The sequence below is a fragment of the Nothobranchius furzeri genome, chromosome 14, assembly GCF_043380555.1.
Source record: "Nothobranchius furzeri strain GRZ-AD chromosome 14, NfurGRZ-RIMD1, whole genome shotgun sequence".
Taxonomy (NCBI): domain Eukaryota; kingdom Metazoa; phylum Chordata; class Actinopteri; order Cyprinodontiformes; family Nothobranchiidae; genus Nothobranchius; species Nothobranchius furzeri.
Window position 1 is genome coordinate 29,006,639 of NC_091754.1, and position 20,913 is coordinate 29,027,551.

Below are 20,913 nucleotides of genomic sequence, written 5' to 3' on the forward strand. Positions count from 1 at the left end.
GTATTAAAAGACATGACACATTACTTTCACTGATCCAATCAGAATCTGCCAGATCTGACGGAGGCGTGGTTTTGATGGTGTTTGGTACAATCTGTCAACTTTTCATTCGACCATAAACCGAAACATCCAAAGGATAAAACTATGCCCACGTCATCTCTAACGCCAGTTCAAAGCGTTCTAGAGAATTGTCAAAGTGGCCAATTCGTAACTTTCCTCTTCAACCGAAAGAACCAAAGACAAGCTGGATAAAATCTGTTGCATTTTACCAACCAAGCAACGGTTCCTTTCAGAATAAAAGCTGAACCATCATGACCCAGGTGGGTCTCACCAGACGCCAACAAAATTGTCGTGACCCGGGAGTATCTCACAGACTGGTCTGGTCGGCAACCGCTGCTTTCCTACCGGCTTCGGTTCCTGAAAAGGTCAAGCTGGACCTCAACATTCCTGATCTAACGGGGACTTCCGCTAAGGGGATGTAGGCCGGCAAATGGCATCGAATGTGTTTATGAATCTCCTAATCAAAGCTTAATGCGAAGACATCACCTTCAGTTCCCATCAGAACTAATCGTTTCTTCAGATTTGCTGGTTCTGAGCAACATTACACCTCACCCCATTCACCGTCTCACCCACCTTAGTCACACCATACATTTAGTGTTTAAAGTTAGTCTAGTTTAATTTGATTAGTAATACATTTTTAAACTTTTAAACTTGACTCTCTCTCTCTTCTGTTGTCTCTGAGTGAATATGAAGCTGTTACCTAATCCCTGCAATAAAAAGTTCCAATCTTCTGGTTTAAAATAACCTCACAGATCCATAAGGTTGATTTCATATTTACTATGGAATCCTACGCCTTATGGCTTATTAAATAACATGTAATTTAAATCATTACACAAAGAAGAATTCCAATTAGGGCTGGGCAATAAGGGCAATCGTTACAGAAATTTTAGACTCTTTTTTTCCCGTGTCAATAAAATTGATAATAAAAAAATGAAAAGATGTGTGTAGGTTGGGAATGTTCATGTCTCTTTAAAAAGCTGTACCACCTTAAGTCACATAAAAATGTGAAATTACGTCCTTCTAGCGGACAACTTTTGTTTCTGCACGCACCTGTAGTTATCGTCCATTTATGGTTATTCAGGTGAAATCCTCAATATATCGTAATATTGATTTTAGGCCATATCGCCCAGCCTTAATTCCAAGTTGTTGTCAAGGTTTATAATAAACATTGCCAAAAAAGGTACAAATAAAATCACTCTAAGCAAGCTAACTAACAAATGAAAACCATGATCGTCTAGATTCAAAAGCATGTTACCAAATGAGTAATGACCACGGTTTTCTCAGGGCTAGTTCTTGCTCACATGGCAAGATAATTATGCCAATTTTTGTCCTGATTCTCCCCTTCCAATAAACCTAAGAACGTGTCTGAAAAAAATAAGATCTTATCAACTATTCAAGCCCTGTGTGGTGTGTTAAGAGCACTCCGATCTGCTTCAAAGGATGTCTGAACTGCTATAATCAAAATCAGAGATGCCTTGTAAGTTGTACTTGAGGGGCAACCTGGTGCACCATTTCCAGGAACTAGAAGATTAGCAGATCTCAGCTGAGCTTCAGACGGCAGGTTTTGGAGTCTTATTTCCTGATTTTTGGACATCTCACCTCTGACTGGATTTCAATGAGTCAGTTTGCTCAGCAATTTGATGTTATATCTCCACAAATACCACAAACCTGGAGGATTTCTGTCATATGGTGGAGCTGCTACTGCCACTGGTTAGCTTCTACTACCCGAGACGTTCTCTGTCGTTTCCTGGATGCAAAACCAATAACAGCCTTCCCCGTCGCGAGTTAAGATGGGTGCCATAGTGTGAAGTAGATCTGTCAGGCTCTTGAAATCCAGTTTCACCGTCTATTTTCCATCAGAAACTAATGCAGGAGTTACATGTAGCAGACTATTTTCATGTTCAGCCTGCATGAAAAACTCAGAATGATCGATTGTAATAAAAAATAATCAATAAAACATGTTTTTTCAATGAACCCCACCTTTAAGCAACTGAAAACCTACACATGCCTTTTGTTTCGAATGTTTTTGGACATTTTACATACTTTTCATGTTTGACTTCCTGTCTGGCTCCATCTAAACGGCTGAGCCTGACACATTCTGGAAGCAGAGAGGTAAAAAAAAAAAAAAAAAACTAGGAAAATTCAGCGAGCAACGCGTCCCTACGATTCAGGGACTTTTCCGCTTTGCGGCTGGTGGAAACGCACCCATCCAACATACAGTAGCTGCAGCTAATTGCTGTGTACTACGTTTGGTGATGCTTACACAGACCTGGATAAAGACCAAAAGTGTTATTTATGTGATTTTTACGATCGCCATGTGTGGGGTCTCGTGTTTTTAAAAACCTTGCCATGTGAACCGGGCCTTACTGTGCACACTGAGACCAGTTTTGGCAGAAGCATAGGGTCTGGAATTTTCCAAAAGGAAACTGAAAGTGACATTGAAAAGATAAGAACGCATTGTATGGGGATTCTCTGAGGGGTTCAATCTTTTCTTCTCTGCACTCTCTGTCTTCCTTCCCATTATTCTCTTCAGCTAAATCCCCCAAATAAGCCTTCGGTCCATTAAATCACATAAATGGAAGACAGGTTTTTATTTTAATTTATAAATAATGGAACCTTTTATGGGAAGGCATAATGCAATCACTCCATAATGCATGTGATCAAACTGTATTCTTTGGAGCAAAATGAATATTCACCATAGAACATCTTGAATAAAATGTGGAGGTTGTGCAGCTCTGATAGAACACACCTCATTAGCACATGACGCCAGTCTTGCATTAATACTGAAAAGAATCAGGCTTTACAATTAAAGTTCTTATTTATCACTACTGACACAGAAACACAGTTTCCTCTAGTTACTGTGAAAACAGAGAGATTTCAGTTATTAATGCCCACACAAACATCTTTGTTCTGACTAGACTTGTTAACCTTCCGCTCCCTCTTCTCCATTAACCTTTTTCACTTCTTTTCCTCACTTGAGCTTTACAGTCTCGTTTCACAGTCATTGCCAGATCATACCATCTGACAAACAAAAATATATAGATGCAACTTGACTGACAGCCACACGTCATCTGTGTCGTGACTTTTTCTATCCTGCATATGACACGCCAGACACACTTGGGGCAGCAATCATCACATTCTCAGTCTGTGGTTCATAGCCCGTCCTGAAGGATGCACATGAGGTGGTGAGTCGATTCTCAGATTATATAAATTATTATATATCATAAAAAGCACAAGAACACAGTAAAAAATAAACACAAATCAATATGGTTTTTGTTGGAAATAAGTTATTTAAAATAAACAGATCTAGGCCAGCATGGCTAGACGATGTAAGCTACTAAACACAACAACTCTTTTCATCCCTTCCTCAGCTTTTCACTGAATCTGAAAGATAATCCAAAAATCTATATAATAATCACACCCTGGTGTGAGCTGTGAAAATCCCTCCAAAATTTACCATAGTCCAGAGAAGATTTAACACATCCCAATGTGCAAGGGATTAGGCAGGAAACATTTTTGATTTTTCATTGGTAGAAATGTTTCCTGCTAAAAAGGGTCTTGTTAATCCTCAGATTTAGATATGATTGGTCAAGAAGAGTTTTTTTTTAAATAATACAATGCATGATCACCACGTCAATTAAATAAAAAGTAATAAAAAGTTAGCATCTCCATATTTGAGGACAAAATTCCCTTCAGGTTAGAAGTAAGTCTTTACCCCAGGTGGAGGAGTTCAGGACTCTTGGTACCTGTGACGGTAATATGGAGCTAACCGGTGAACCATGATTTTGTATGCAGCTCAGCGTTAAGGTGTTTCTCCTGCAGAGTCACGAGACATCGGACACAGCTTGTTGGAGACTCACACACTTGGACTTTTTCTAATCTGAAGGTTTTACTCTTACACAAACACACACAAATTCAAACTACAGAAAGAAGTTTTTCACAATACTGACAAACCATTTTACATTCATACAGAGACACATTATTACCATCATCCCTGCCCTTAGGGGTAAACACCATCTCCTATTTGGTTTGTACTTCACGGGTAAGAAAACATTTCTTTTCTATTTCTGAATCCCTGTGTGGAATTTCTCTGCTCTGTAGGCAGAGGTGATTTGTTAGACATGGATGGACCATCGGTCTTTTGAACCACAAGCTAACCACCAATTGCGCTGATTCATGACTTGGTTTACTGGCTCGTCACTAAATGTTTACCATATTTATATAAAAAAATAATAAATAGGTACACTTATACTTCCAACCGTTTTCATCCACAGTCGGGTCACGGGGCAGTAGCCTAAGCAGGGAGGCCCAGACTTCCCTCTCCCCAGTCACTTAGGCCAGCTACTATGGGGTAATCCCAAGGCCTGGGCCTGGGCCCTGGGTCGTCTTTAAGTCTCCTTCCAGATGGACATGCCCAGAAAACTTCACCAGGAAGACATCCAGGAGGTACCTTAACTACGGCTGCAACAACAAATCGATAAAAATCGATGACGAAATGCATTGCCAATGCATTTCGTCATCGTTGTGTTGTGCAACTTTTTTTCATATAGCGCAACTTTTTTAACAGTCAATGTGTGCAGCTTGTGTAGGAGGCAACAGAGCAGACCGAGGCAGATCAAAACGAGAGAAAGCAGGTGTTTTGATGATGACCACACTTAGAACAAAACATTTCTCAATGACGCACAATGTGCTAATCTAGGTAGTGTGGAGGAAAACAGAAACCAGCAAAGACACAAAGGCAAAAACGGTTTGGGATCAAAATCGCAAATACGGGTAGATGAGCTGATGCTAGCGGGTAACAGACTCATGATCAAGTGGGGATCCGAAAAAACACGATATGGTCGTGATACTAAGAACATCTAAACTCGACAAGCGGAAGAACGGTCCTCACCATCCTGTTTATTCTTAGCTGTCTGTAGCGCTATGGAGCAGAACTGCTGCAAACACGTCTATCTGTGAACATAATTTAAATTGGATTATTGCTAATCCGTACATAATAAATATGTCACCATAAAACTTTTTGCAGTAAAAATGAAACATTATTAGCATTTCCTGTAGCTTACTACTGAACATGTTAATGAAATGCATCACATTTTACTGATCATAGTTTAATTATGGATATATTTAGGTGAGAGCATGCTTTTTTGCATGCTACTGAACTGCCTTCTAATCACGTTTTGTTGTTAAATTAAACGAAGGAGAGAAAAAAAATTTCCTCAGAGGTTTTAAATGCTCCCGTTTAATCGGAGCCCATCTGATTAATCGATGATCCAAATAACCGTTTGTTGCAGCCCTAATCCTATGCCTGAAGCACCTTAACTGGCACCTCTCGATGAGGAGGAGCAGCGGATCCACTCCCGAGCCCTGCCGGATGATTGAGCTTCTCACCCTATCTCTACAAGAGAACCCAGACACCCTGTGAGGAAAACTCATTCCTCTTTCATTGCCGCTTGTATCCTCGATCTCATTCTTTCGGTCACTACCCAAAGCTCGCGACCAACACACCACTCATTCATCTATTTACACACACATTCACACACTAATGGTGTTAAACTACACTGTAGCTACAGCACAATCAGCACCATCCGTCCTTCTGACCACCAGCAGCACGCACGGATGGTGAAGTGTCTTGCCAAAAGACACAATGACCAAGACGTACGGAGCAGGTTTTCTAACCGGCAACCCACTGGTTACTCCTGAGGCATCATCACCCCAAAGGTAAAAACTAGTCACATGTGGGAGCTTTCTGCTGTATTGGTGATGTAATGATCAAATTAAACAAAACACCAAAGCTTACTCTTCCACATCACAGACACAAACATGTACACACTGTGGGTAATAATACTGTAGCACAAACACAGAGTGACAGAAACACAAAACGTTGTTGGCAACCCATCCGCAGTGATTTGTTCCCATTACTGCTCCACTGAGCTACAGACACAAACTCTAATAGGTACACGCCGGTGAATGGGTGGGGGGTTCACTATATGCATAATGATTAATGTAAAAGTTGTTTGTGAGCAGCCATATTGTTGCAGTTTGTCACAGCTGGCTGTTTTAACAGAGAAGCTAACAGCATTAGTACCATACTCAGCTCAGAGATTTGAGACCATTTGTATACTGACATTTGGACTCAAAGTGTGCATTTAGAAGTGTGGCTTTTCTCTTTCAGAGTGCTCAGGAGAACATTTAACGGGATTGTGCAACTTCACTAACATTTATGCTTTACTTCATAAATGTCTTAACTTTTACACGTCTGAAACACAATCCAAAGAGAGTATGGGTCGCTGAAATGAGGACATTTTCCTTAATAATATTTCTGTTTAAGCCTATTTGAAGAGACAATGTGTACTTTATACCAGTAATTTCTGGAAATATCCATCAAAATGTTGTTGAGAATGATTAAAATATACCCAGTTGTTCAAAAATATTGGTGGCTTGATAACACATAACCATAAAAATCTGGGCTAAAATACATGGGAGCAGGTCTAAGTCTCAGGGCGATGCCATATTAGATGCCATGTTTCCTTCTATGGGAGCCTGTGAGGACAAAATGCATTAATTGATTTGTAACAAACGGTTACAAAACTTTTGCCATTATTAAATGTTGCCGTTTTACACGTTTACCTCTTCACTTGTTGCCAGTGATGAAAGGGAGTCTGATGTGCTTGTTATTTTGCTGAAGTTTGCACTCCCCAGGGCTTTTTGACCCTAATGGGCATCCATTGGTAAGGTCTTACTCCACCACAAAAATACTGCTTGCTTGCAACGATTTAGGTGTCTACTGCCTCCCTTCGCCAGGAAAAATACACAGTAGCCACGTTTACATGCGCACATTTAATCGAATTGAAAGTCCAATCAGATCAAAAACTCTGCATGTAAACATGTCAGTCTGAATGTTCTGATCCAATTCGGCCCAATTAGAATGAAATTTCAATCCAATTGAGAGAAGTGGTTTTGTCCGATCCTCATTCCGATTGACGTGCATGTACACAGCCATTCGGATTGTTGGAGTAAAATAATGCCCACTGCGCACGTGTGCAACAGCTAGTGAGCCTCCCCGCCATCATTTAGGCTGCCTGACTAAAAAAATGATGGCCTAATTAACAAGTGACGGCTTTTAAATTTGATGACAAGCGTCCCCGTTTCAGTACTATCTAATACAGAACTTGCATTTTGTGGTAGTAAAATAAAAATCTGATTATTGCACAAATCATTCGACAAGCGTGTTCAAGTCTATTCTGGAAACAGGCAGATTCATTGCGGGATTTGCAGCACGGATCCATCCCTGTTTCTGTGAACGCAGCAGCTGTTTCTGCAGCAGGTGGATGGAGATGTGCTTGTAAAGAAGAGCGGGTAATGTCAATTAAAAAAACCTGGTTTGAGTTTAAGGAGGCTGATGTTGAGTAGAAAAACATCCTCAGTTAAATATTCTGGGTGACTATCTGTGTAAAAACATGTTAATGCAGATGACCTGAGATGCGGTTCGTTTATTAACATTATGAACATCTCCTGCTATTTAGTTAGAACCATTTTTCTCAAAAGTTTCAGCTGATTGACACCCCCTCCACCACCCCCGCTCCGTGCAGCACTGCACTCAGCCGTCATGTCAAACTCGCGGAGCAGCTGATCAAAAGAGACAAGGATGAACCTACCTTATTTTAAGATTGTCAGCAATAAAACGCAGCAAAGCGTATATCTGCATTTATTCACTGAAGAAAATGTAACTTCTTTGAGCAAAATAAAAACAAGAAATTGATTAAATGAATCAGGAAAGCAGGAAGAAAAGTTATTTTCTGTTTTTACATTTTTCATTTCGTTTTATGACATTTTACAATTTCTTTTTTCTTTCTTGGATAGATCAAATCTGTGCATGCTCAACCTATTAAATCTGATTGAATAATTGGTGCATACATGTAAACAGAGATTTGGGAGTTCCAATCAACCAAGATTAGAATCGGATTGGGGAAATTTGACGCATGTAAACATGGCAACTGTCACTTTAAGTCGAATGATTTGGGACTTTGTTATTTTGATTCCTGGTGCTAAACTAGCTCTCCGAGCCTGTGTTTGCAGATCCAATCACTTGTGTCATCTTACCTGCTAAACTAGACCCTAACAGCTGCTGATCTTGAGTTATGAGCAGGTGCTAAAATAACCAAAATAATAAATCAGGGTCTTATTGTGTGTACATGTTCTGTGGAGATAAGGCTTGACTGCTCATGTGTTTTCATACAATAAACACAAAGAGGCTGTTAGCCCACCTGTAACCACATACATTCTAATGATCTGTTGTTTTCATGGGTAAATAAAAAATACAACAGTATCTAAGTGGACTTGTGTTTGAGAGATTTGCAAACTGATTCCAACAGAACAAGAGCGGGATGTTAGAAGATCAACACCACAAACTTTCTTCCCCCAACGATGACAAATCAGTAAAATTACAGAATCACCAAAATTCCACAGGATTTCATGCAGTTATTTTATCACTCTTTACAAGGGTTTTGCCTCTTTTTTAAGACAGCAAATTCTTTGGATATTTACAGTCATAAAAAAAAAACCAGCAGGAAAAAATGCACCACTCTGGGTATCCCAAATTCAAGCCCAGCAGGAATTTCCTAATATTTCTGATGCAACAACCATGTATTATAAAAAGGGGGATGTAAAGTTTCATGAAATAATATTTGCATAAACTGACTTGAAATGCAGGATATTTGAGCTGTTTTAAGACAGGATCAATCTAATTTGGAGATGGATTTATTTGAACAAGTCATTTTTTTGACTTTCTTATATAATATTTCTAGTAAGCAGCTGAAAAAAACATTATAACGTTCTGTTTCTGATTTATGGTTCCATGAGTTGTTAATTTGTTATATTGTTTATTAAGCTCCGGTTTACAGACGCGCTCTCCTGTGAGACGGTGATTACCCTCAATAGTTTATATATAGTCAGTCTCTGTTTCCATGATTGAAGCATCTGTAAAATAGGCAATTTTACAGTCAGTGCACCTAATCAGTGAGCTGTGGGAGGAAAATAACCTGTCCAAGCAAGTGGAGACCTGTCAGCCCGCTCTGAGGGCACACACACAAACACACACACACACTTTTGTGTTGGTGCTAGTGTTCGAACTGATGAGGCTGATAATTTATGTAAAGGTTTTAAATAAATACAAACAGAAAAAGAGAAAATGCTTTAAGAATGCTTTTGTGTGCGTGAAAATTTCAAACCCCACATCCCCATAACGATATGCCTGCAGAACTTAACATTTACCGCTTACTATCATCAAGTGTAGTGTATTTCTGCATCAGTGCCAGTTATTTATTTCTTTTATTTTTTTGGTATGTTTTTTATTTTTTAAAAGATAACTGGCCACTTACTCAATCAAAAGGACCTAAAAATAAAATAAAAAACCAGAGCCTTGCTAACATGTGGGCATAATTCAACCTTGCCATTCTTCCCTGGGTAGAAATAAAAAGTACTCAGCTTTAAAATAAAATGGACCTGACAAAATAAACAAAAATGTCAAGCAGCAGCCAAATCAGGAAGCACTTCAGATGACGGGGAGGCAGAAACGTCTGTATGTGGTGCACTGCTTTTTCTACTTTTCCACATCAGCCCTTCGTTCTTGTTCTTAGTAACATGAAGAGTAAAGTATTTTTTAGCTTTCGAAACTGAATAATTTCGTTTGCGTTCAACTTACACAAAGCTTTTTCTGTAACCTACGCAAGTGGCCCTTGGAGTTGTGTGCAATTGAAATTATACACCAGTGTGTCTGCAGTGATTGTCAGAAACCTCAGTGGGCGAAGGAGTTTCTGTGGCGGCGTGCAGAGCGTCTTTATGCACTTAAAACATCAGAGTCTGGAAGCGAGTGAAAGGTTAATGCTAGACTGATTCAGCAGAAGGTGAGACCACGTCTCTGCTTCTCCCTTCTTTAATAAGTGCTCATGATTCATGTTAAAGATGGTAAACACACAGCAGCAAGCTCTTTATCCACTGTGTTTGTGTCACTAGCATTATGCACAACACTCATAATGTCTTATTTGAATTTTCTAAATTGTTACAGATTAATATTTAGGCGATCTAGAGATCTTCTAGATATTTCTTGAAACTTGAGTTGTTCTTTTACTCTTATGTTCATTCCTTGTGCTAGAAGAAATAGTCACTTCACAGATTGCATTAGAATAAATGAAAAAAAAAAGCCTGAAAACTTATGATTTATTGGCAGTTGTGATACAAACCTGATCTGAAGGCATCACCTTGTTGTTGCTAAATTACGACTTCATAACTGTCATATAAACAGTAGGATGCAAACATTTGGGCAGCCTTGTTAATCTACATGATTTTCCTGTACAAATGTTTTTTTATATGATAAAAAAATTCTGTTAGATACAGTGCTCAGCATAAATGACTACACCCCATTTAAAAAGTGTGAATTTCATCAGTAGCTCAATGAACAAAAGAACAATTTCCAGAATTTTCACAAGGCTGGGTTTTACTGAATACTTGTTTAACTCCATAACATGAAATTAGGATTAATAATCTAATTTAGATCACAAAATATTCAGTTTTACAAAAAAAAATTGGTTGAAGCAAAAGTGAATACATCATTAATCATTTAATTGTTGACCTTTCCATGTCCTCTTGGCATAACTCTGGATAAGATGGGGTTGGGACATGTAAGGATGTGAATGGCCAAATCTTTCAGCCACAGGCTTGTAGCAAACAAGTGACAAATCTAGCAGCCAGGGGTGGAGCTTCAGGGGGGGCTGGGAGGGCGGTTCACTTCCCTAACTTGTGTCCAGAGGAGAATTAGCTCCATTCTTAACGATTACGCTCATGCAGATTTATTTAGGGGTCATACAGATTGCCCCGGTCAGGACTGAGTCATGGTTGCTAAAAACTTTACAAGACCGGCTGACTTTAGTGATGTAGTTGGAGTAAAAATATTGAATAAAACGCTGTGCTGCATGACATGCTTTATTTTCACTCTCACATATGACCTGCACATTTACAAGTGGATCTCCAAAATCATCTCCAAGTGCATTATGGGCAAAACCTGTTACCAGCTGTCTACCAACATCATCATAACTTGTCAACAGATAGCCAACTGGGTGGATGGTTAACGGAGAGGAAGAAATTATTCCAGTTCCATTTACAAGACAGACTTTTTCAGAGAAAAAATTACGAGAGGCCACCCAACCCCGTCGCTAGCCTGTTGGTCTCAGCCAGAGGCGACGCTCAGCCTTGGCCTTATAGCCATAGAAAAGGACGTACTGATGGAACTAAACAGCTCTATGACAAAGTTATTGAAGTCTTCCTGTGCAGAGAGGAGGATGGTTTTCCTCAACAACTTTGGTGAGTGGTATTAATTTTTTTTCCACATAAAACCAAATTATAATAAACATTTAGCTGCTGATCATGAGCTGTGGCCAGTAGTGGTGCAGTTGCAGCTGTCATGCAGAGGTTTGAAATGGTCTTAATGGAGTTTCTTTTTCTCAATACACAAAATTACCTTCTTAATATTAAATTAACTAACTAACAGATTAAACAAACATTCATGCGTAATCTCTAAATTACGCAGCATCCTGCCACTTGCTCCGTCACCCTCCCCTCTCTGTTGCATGATGATAAATGTATGTAAAAGTAATCTTAATGAAACCTCCCGAAGAAAGTATTTCAACAGCTTTCTCTTTTTCATTAGTAGAAAACATGATTAGTGAGTCCACATCCAGAGAGAATTATCCTCTTTTATCTCGTGATCTGCAGCACCGGTTTTGACGTTTTGTTTTTTGTGCTTGCTCACTACATTTTAGTTTGGGTGCCATCTATCCAGCTCCATGGATACCTGCCTGTTGGCACATTAAACCACTGGTTGGTGAAATGCTGCTGCTGTCTAACTTTGAGGGAACGTGCACGGTGTTGAATAACTTGGCTTTGTATTTGCTCTCATGCGCCTGGACTGAAGGTGCTGTACGAGCAGCGAGCCTCACGGCAGTGATGCGCCTTGTGCGCAAAAGGTGGCACCTCATGGAGCACGAGTCTGGCGTATCGGGAGGGGCGGCGCTGCGTGGATGTGGATGGCTGAAGCCTGAGGACGGACTGATATGTTATCAGAAATCTTGGACATTTCGACTGACAAATGACCGGAAATACTCAAAATTAGAAGTGGCCGTACCGGTCCTCTTAAAGCACTGTGTGGGAGGCTGGACGTTCTCCGACAAGTGGGGGTGGGGGGAAGGTCAGCACCCGCCCTAGAACACACCGGCCATTCTGAAATTCTCCAGAATTCACAGCTGGTCAGTCCTCCACCGTTGTAACATCATAGGTCAGTAAACTGGCACTGAAAGGCCAGTTACCAAATGCAGGGCGCCACAGCCAAAATCATGACCTTTGAGTTTAAAGGGCCCAGTCATTTGCTCCGCCCCCAGCCCGGCTCTGATTTGTTTCGCTAGTGGTGGCAGCAGTTCTGCGGTAAAGGTGCATGTGTTTGTTATCATCAGTAAAATTACCGCCAGAAGCATAATAATAGGCTCATATCTACCCATCCACTTGCAAAGGTCTCAATGTCCAAGGGATCCAGAGAACATGTGTCTCTTAGAAAGCTGTCAGTACCTCAAAAACAGGCTTTAACATGTTAAAGCTCAGAACCACCAAGAAACACACAAAACCACAAAACATATTCCCTAAAAGTTGAATCTTGCAACAACAGCATTGTGATGAGTAAAAAAAAACACCAGAAACCACATCTGACGTTGTTGAAGCTTCACTGACACACACGCTTTGGAAATGCCAGAAACTGCTTACAATAATGGAAATGTATCACACGAGGATCACTCTCTATGCAAATGAAAAATATTTTAGTCTGTAAAGGTTGAATAAAGCTTCTTACCTGTTTGAGCTTCTTTAAGTCTTCGTCCAACTCCAGGTTGTCCAAGATAACGGCCACAAAAAGACTCAGCAGAATCTAAAATGCAACAAGAGGAAGTGTAAATCTGCATCTGCTGCGTGCGGACATGTGACAGTCAGCCAAAATCACAGTGCCCAGCCCTAATAAGAAAAAAAAAAGCTGTACGGTATTAATATATTTATATATATTTTGCATTACACAATCTGCACTGTGATGGCATTGGTAGCTTGTTCTATCCTGGAAGACATCCTGTCAGTCTGCGGTGAGGTGTGAGTCATCAGTCTGCTGTCTGATCCATCAGAGGGCCAAACACCGAAATGTCAGCCTGCCTTACGTATCTGTGATTATGTTCCTCTTGTGTGAACCAAAGTGGGGCAGGGGATTAATTGAGCGAAATAAAGAAAAATGAATGCAACATTTTGACACTTGTATTCAGATTTTCTCTCTAAATAAAATTCCAATTTAGTCATTTGAAAATGCACAAAAAGCAAGCATTTAAATGCCTCATTGGCTTATTTGGAAGAAACAGCACAGCCTGTTCCTCACCAGGGTAGCGAACAGATGGTAGAGGATGAAGTAAATGGCCACTACTGGAGCCCACACTTGACCTACAGCCACCAGAGTCTGGTCCATGACATCTATCCAGCCCTCCTGGGTGAGAATCTGGAACATGGACATGAACGCCTGCAGGGAGGAAGCACAAGGTAAAAGGAAGTGGAAGGGTTCAAAATGCAAAACGGAAGGAGACTAAAGAGAGACAGCTAAATGAGATAAATAGCCTTTTTTTCTACTGGATGGAACTTCTTACACAGATGCTGTGCAAATCCCTAGCCTCTTTCACAAAACAATGCCACCAATTTGCCACAAAGCTCCCAGAAGGCAGCATCTGGGAGCCTAGGTTGTTTATGAGTGGTCAGATCATGGCCGTAATGTTGTGTAATCATCTCCTTTTCATAAAAGATTAAGCAATGGTGATAAAAAGGGGGAATGGGGGCGGACATAACTCGCTTTTATTGCGATTGAAGCCGTGCTTCTTAAGTTTTTTCTCAAGCCGCTCCTAAAGGTGTGCATCGCTCCAGTTTAACATCTCCGCTGATTCTGTTAACAAAAGCTAAACTTACTGCTCATGTTTTTTTTAATAGTTTCCTGCTGGAGATTAGCAGCAATTCCCCACATGATCATGACACCACCCTCTCTTGCGCCAAGGCGTAATATGCTGCAAGTTGCTGCAATATTACTACCAAGCTCGGGAGAATGAATGCTGCAAAATTCCAGCATCGCCATGTCGCCACTGAGCTTTGACTAGACACACCGTGGCAGCAGTATTATACGCTGATTTGCGTTTGTGTCTTCTAAAAAGGTCTCCTTTCTAATCTTTGCAGGGGACATATTACATGTTTTTAAAATACATTAATAAATAAAGTTGTTCATGAAGTGCTTTGAACAAATTCACTCATGTAAAACAATCTGGCCATCTCTATTCCTGACAGTTTCAGTACCTTTCAGAATGAGCCATCTCAAGGCTTTGTCACTTTAATGCAGTTGCTGGCCACGCCCACCCATCCCCAATTTGCTGCAATGAGGTGAGGAGCTCAGACACCCAGGAAGGGCTCAGAGTAGAGCCACTGCTCCTCCACGCTCAGAGTGAAATCCCCCTTAAGCATCGACAGGTGAGGGTGGGGGTGTCTATGCTAAGTTTTCTAATTATAACAAAACTGCATATGGATGCAACACGCGAGACTTGCCTCATATGTCCCTTTAAAGCAAGGAAAAAAGCACACTGACATCTTACTGTGCTCCCGAGCTCTTTTGTAGAGGTGAAATGAAAGTGTTTAGAACAACCAGTTGTGACCTCTGAAGTCAAATGGCATGCCCGCACATTCTTCTTCTTTTTTCTTCCTGAGACATCAACCCAAGGCCCTCAACCTCCCCACCTGCTGCCATGTCCCAGCCAATGCAGATAAAGATAGATCCAAAAATATGGGCTGCCCAGAGGGAATACAGTCGAACATCATTAACTATGTATTTGAATCTGGATACGTGTGTGTGTGTGTGTGTGTGTGTGTGTGTGTGTGTGTGTGTGTGTGTGTGTGTGTGTGTGTGTAACACAATAAACTGATGGAGGAAAATGATGAAGGGGAGGGTAATCCAGCATATAAGTGGCAGCTGTTTCCAGCAGCTTTCATATCCCGCATGCCTGAGATTGCTAAAAAGTTTGAAGGCAATATAAAAAAGAGAAAAAAAAAACTAAACAAGGGTGGAAAGATGTCGCTAATGAGAAAGAAAGACAAGTTAGTGAGCACTTAGAAATCAAAGACAGTTCCACATCTGTTAACCCGTAATGCATCTCATCAACGGCGTCTGCAGGTTTGCATATTACCTACTAAAGTTACGTTTGGTGTATCTTTAATTCAAAGGTGGCAATTTAGTTCAAAGTAAAAATATAAAAATTCATATAATATAAAAAACAACTCGATACTGACAAATAATTCTAAAAATTATTATAACAATAAATGGCCTGTATTTGATATACCGCCTTCTAAAGACCTGGAACCCCCCAAGGCGCTTTACAACACAATCAGTCATTCACCCATTCACACACACATTCACACCCTGGTGGTGATGAGCTACGATGCAGCCACAGCTGCCCTGGGGCACACTGACAGAGGCGAGGCTGGTGAGCACTGGTGGCACTGGTCCCTCCGACCACCACCAGCAGGCAAAGGGGGTTCAGTGTCTTGCCCAAGGACACAACGACAGTGACAAACTGAGCAGGGCTCAAACCTGCAACCTTCTGATTACGGGGCGAACGCTTTACTCCTGTGCCACCGTCACCCCAATAATCCAAAACAAACACTTTACATGTTTTAGTATAAGGTGGGATCTAAAGGACAAAATGTGTTGAATTCTAGAGTTTTTTTGAAGTGATGCCAATAAACTTCCAACAATGAATTAAAAGACAAAGTAATAATATGCAAAATGCACAAAGTGGGTCACCTTCAAGAAACAATTCAAATGTTTTGAAGATTAGTTCGTTTAGAAAGTTAAATATGCAAAGATGTTTATTTGTGGGGCATTAACCTGGTTAAAGTCGCATTAATCATCATCACACACATCTCCGCATTTGACCCATCCCCATGGGGACCGGTGAGCTGCAGCTGCTCGGGAACTATTTGGTGATTCAACCCTCAGACCCCTAAAAGCTGAGTGTCAAGCAGGGAGGCATTGGGCCCCTTTATTAAAGTGTTTGGTATGACCCAACCGGGATTTGAACCCAGTCCCAGGGCAGACACTCTACCACAAGGCCACAGAGCTATAGAAGTTAAGACATCCATCAGTAAAGCATAACAGTGGAAGTCATGACATGGGGTTGCAATACAAGAAAAGGTGTCAGTCCTGTTTCTTCCTAAATTTTCATTTTAAATTCCAACTAACTGTCATGTACCTGGGCAGAGGTGAGTCACACCATCTCCTCTCATCAGCCTTGGGTTAATTCTCCACAGGTGAGGAGCAGCAGCTGCAGGAGATTTCCAAATCAGTAACGCGGGTTTAAAAGGAGGATGGAGACACCTCACTGTGCCGGATGACTGCACCAGTTTAGGTAGCCCCAGCCACTTGTTTGCTCTTGTTCGTTCGTGTTTTCACTCGCTCTCTGACTGTTGAATTTATGAACTTGGATTGTGTTTGTGGACTACATTTTTGGATTATCCCTGACGTTTGGTGTTTGTTTCCCTTCCTCTCAGGATTCTCACACCACCTGCTCCACCTTTGCTGTCTACGTACGCTGGATCTCACACACCACGTCCCATCCTCCTCCGTTGTTCCTGTTTGGACTCCCTCTGCTACCTCACCCCTCCCGGAGCGCTCACCCTCTGCCCAGCGCTCACCCCGGCTTCCCCTCCTCTCTCGTTCATCCCGAACGCTACAAGGACTAGAGCTGCATCGCTCACAGTCACAGGACTTCCCTGTGCTGTTTCTGTTCCCGTTTGTGTAATAAAGAACTTTACTTTACCAATTCTGCCCGACGAGTATGATTCTGCATGTCTTGGGTTAGGCACTTACCTCGAGTCACGACACTAACATGAAAAAAATGATGTGGTTTCTATGGCACTTCCACATGGGAGTTCTTTGTTTCCTTTGGAGCAAAAAATCTTAATATCCATTCAATTTCTGTACCCGCTTATCCATGCAGGGTTGCAGGGGGCTGGTGCCTGTCTCTAGCAGTCTCCAGGCAAACAGGTGGGGTACACCCTGCACAGGTTGCCAGTCCATCTCAGGGCAACACAGAAACACACAGGACAAACAACCATGCACACACACACTCACACCTAAGGACAATTTAGAGAGACTTATCGACCTGACATTTTTTGGGACTATGGGAGGAAGCCGCAGTACCCGGAGGGACAACTCCTTGCAGAAACATCCCAGGCTGGGATTTGAATCAAGCACCTTCTTGCTCCAAAACAGCGGTAACCACTGCACCACTGTGCAGCCAAACCCTAATACATTTAGATAATCCTTCCATTCATCCATTTCTGGCCGCTTGTCCGAGGTCACATCCGGACACATTCTCTCTAGTGTGTACTGGGTCTTCCTTTAGGTCTCCTCCCGGTGGGATATGCCCGAAAAACCTCACCAGAGAGGTGTCCTGGGGGCATCCTAACTAGATGCCCAAGCCACCTCAACTGGAGGGGCAGCGGATGTACGCCGAGCCCCTCCCGGATGACCAAGCTTCTCACCCTTTCTCTAAGGGAGAGCCCAGACACCCTGAGGAGAAAACTCATTTTGGTCGCTTGTATCCACAATCTCATTCTTTCAGTCACTTCCCAAAGCTCGTGACCATAATTGAGAGCTTTGCCTTCCGGCTCAGCTCTCTCTTCACCACAACAGATAGGTACAACACTCGCATCACTGCAGAAGTAACACCAATCCGCCTATCGATCTTGCGTTCCATCTTTCCCTCACTCATGAAGATACTTTAACTCCTCCACCTGAGGCAGGACCTCGTCCCCGACCTGGACAAGGCATTCTATCCTTTTCTGATTCAAGACCATGGTCTCATATTTAGAGGAGCTGATCCCAGCTGCTTCACACTCGGCTGCGAACAACTCCAGTGAGAGCCGGAGATCACGTTCTGATGAAGCCAACAGGACCACATCATCTGCAAAAAGCAGAAACTTAAACCTTAGGGCACCAAAACAGATCCCCTCAACATCTTGGCTGCACCTAGAAATCCTGTCCATGAAAGTTATGAACGGAATCTGTAGTCATTTTGAAATCAAAATACATAATAAATAAGACTTTTGTAAAAAAAAAAAATTACAACATTTATGTTTAAAAACATTTCCATGGAGTTTTTGTAATACATTTTGGCATTTTGGATGAGAAGATGAGGCTGAGAGGTCTCTTACCCTTGGAAAGGTCGTAAATCGGTCCAGCTCCTCCACGAAGCAGAACATCTGCAGGCTGATGGCTGACATGACAATTAGAAGGCTGGCTGTGAACACCACTAGGCTGCCCAGTTTTTTACCAGGACCAAAAATCTTATAGACAAAGTCCTCTAGAGCAGGGGAAATCTTTATTAGACGCACCACACGTAGCACCTAAGGGACAGAAAGCATAACATCAACTACATGTGGTACACCCTGCAAAGGTTTTACATGAACATCAGACGTATCAAAGTGATTGCTGATAGATTTTTATAAATCAAGTAGATTGATCTTAATCCAGCGGCCATGCTCCCTCAACAGGTTTAGTCCACACACTGTTAGTGGTTAAAGCAAACCCTAAAGATAATGTGTCTTTGTCAGGCTTTGATTGGAATTTCAGAAAGCAGCTATTGATGAAAGCTCTTCTCGCTAAGATGCTTCAGGCCAGAGATTTTTCTTTAGAATGCAGCGCTCGTAAAATTAATGACTATCTTTGATTCCCTGGATTAAAAAAAGAAGAGAATAAAGACAGAAGGTCCAGAAGGAAGGAAGGAAAACAATATGGTGTCAGATTTGACCCCTGGGGTGAATGGTTGAATGACTGACTGTGCTGAGTGCTGCAAAACAATTTCTAGCTTTAGATCTTTGTGCAGATCATTGATTTCTCCATTCTGCAGGTGAATGTGCTTTAACATGTTTATTAGGGATGTCCCGATCAGCATTTCAGGCTCCTGATCCCGATCCGATCTTTAAACTTCAAATACGATCCGATTTCGAGTCCCGATCCGATAATTTGCCTTTACTATTGAAATTAATAAAGCTAAAATATACTTTTAGCAAGTAACTCAAGTTAACTTTTTAAGACTAATGTTATTAATAAGCAAGTGTGACGCCCACAAAGTGTTGTCACATAATTTTTTTTTAAATATTTAGTGGTGTAATTTAGTAAAAGTAATAAAAGAATAGGAAAGTGTGGGGCGCAATACCGGGGTTCTCCACAAGGTAGCGGGGGGATGCGAGACGGCTAGTGGAGCTCTGTGTCCCATCTACCGTTATTCGGGAGCAGCAGTTCACAGAAACCACTCCATTCTGATGTCTCCGTCTCTTTTTTTTTTTTTTTTTTTTTTTGCATTTCAGGTTAGTAAAGTGCACCCAAGCATACAAATCCACCTATATGAGGTGTGCCATGAGTTTATAAATGTGGTGACGGTTGATAGCTTATGCTAAAGGTTCAGTTATAGAGTTAAATAGACGTACATAGCCGTTAACGTTTTGTGCCCATAGTCTAGCCTCACAGACAAATAGCTCAACTGGTAAGGTTGTGAGCTATCCTAGCTTTAATGGGTTTAATAGAAATGTATATGTTCAATGAGTGTTTAATCGATAGAAGGGTGCTGAAGTAGGTTTAGTTATAATAATAGAAAAAGTGGAGTTTAATGTTGTTTTGGGTCAAAAGAGTGCTTCTTGTAGCAACGGCTAGGTAACACTGGTGAATATATATGCATGTTTGATTGTGCATTGTCTTGTAGCCAAGCCTGAATGTTTATGAGGTTCTGGAAACTGTAAGTGAAAATGATTGAATACTGTTTTAGTGGAAATGAAGGGAAAGTGAATACATACACGTGTAATGTAAAAGGGAATATATTATCCTGAGAAAAGATAATTAAAGATTCGGGAGCAGCAGTTCACAGAGAACACTCCATTCTAATGTCTCCGTCTCTTTTTTTTTTTTGCATTTCAGGCACCCGGACGTTCCCTCAATAATTTATATTTAAGCTGTTAGTGGGGATTGTGCCGGCCCGATACCTGCAACACAAGCATTACTGTAATTGCTGTAAATCCCATGAAATCAAAATCTCACAGAGATTATAGGTCAGCTTCAGTTTAATGTTTTGAACAAAAGTAAAATGCAAAAGACTGACTTGGTACAGTATAATAATGAAACGTGCTATCAATATTGCCATCTACCATAGACATTAATATGTTGACGCCACATTGGACTCTAGAGAGCGTAATAGCATTGTCGCCATATTGGATGCGTCTCTTCTCGCTTTTTGTTTAATAATATTTATATTTTAATGATCAAGCCATACCTTGTGTCTGATTTAATGAAAAAGCTTGATAACGTGCATTTTTAGTGTGGTAAGCGGCTTTCTCAGTAGAAATGAATGCATTGGGGGCGAACAGAGACCCATCTAAAATGGCGGCCGGCCACTACGGCAGCTCTAATAGGCAACGCTAGTCCACGGGGCGTCTACGTACATATGTCTGTGCCCTCCACTTTTGAGTAAACACAGAGTGGCAGGGGAATTTAAACACCGACCCTGTTCACAAGGAAATGCTAACTTACTCTCGCTTTGTTACTCTCTTTTTATTCTTTGTGTGTTTTGTGCGTGTTTTAATGCCCTTACGGTGGGCGCAGCTAATGCTAGCTCTACTGCAGCTCACTTCTCTACGGGAAACGTGGGTTCTGCTCCAGAATTACGCTCTGGAGAGAAAACGGAGATATAAACCATCTAC

At 41.3% G+C, this 20,913-nt stretch overlaps 1 protein-coding gene across 4 annotated transcripts in view; it reads right to left on the reverse strand.

Annotated features, from left to right (window-relative positions):
- nalcn (sodium leak channel, non-selective) overlaps nucleotides 1-20,913 on the reverse strand; it is a 137,758-nt gene that overhangs the window by 50,171 nt on the left and 66,674 nt on the right. For all 4 annotated transcript variants that reach the window (XM_015965984.3, XM_070544474.1, XM_015965982.3 and 1 more), the window contains 3 exons: nucleotides 18,376-18,567; nucleotides 13,511-13,648; nucleotides 12,947-13,021 (listed from right to left, as the gene is read on the reverse strand). In XM_015965984.3, coding sequence (XP_015821470.1) covers nucleotides 12,947-13,021; nucleotides 13,511-13,648; nucleotides 18,376-18,567 — 405 coding nt within the window. The remainder of the gene's footprint in view (nucleotides 1-12,946; nucleotides 13,022-13,510; nucleotides 13,649-18,375; nucleotides 18,568-20,913) is intronic.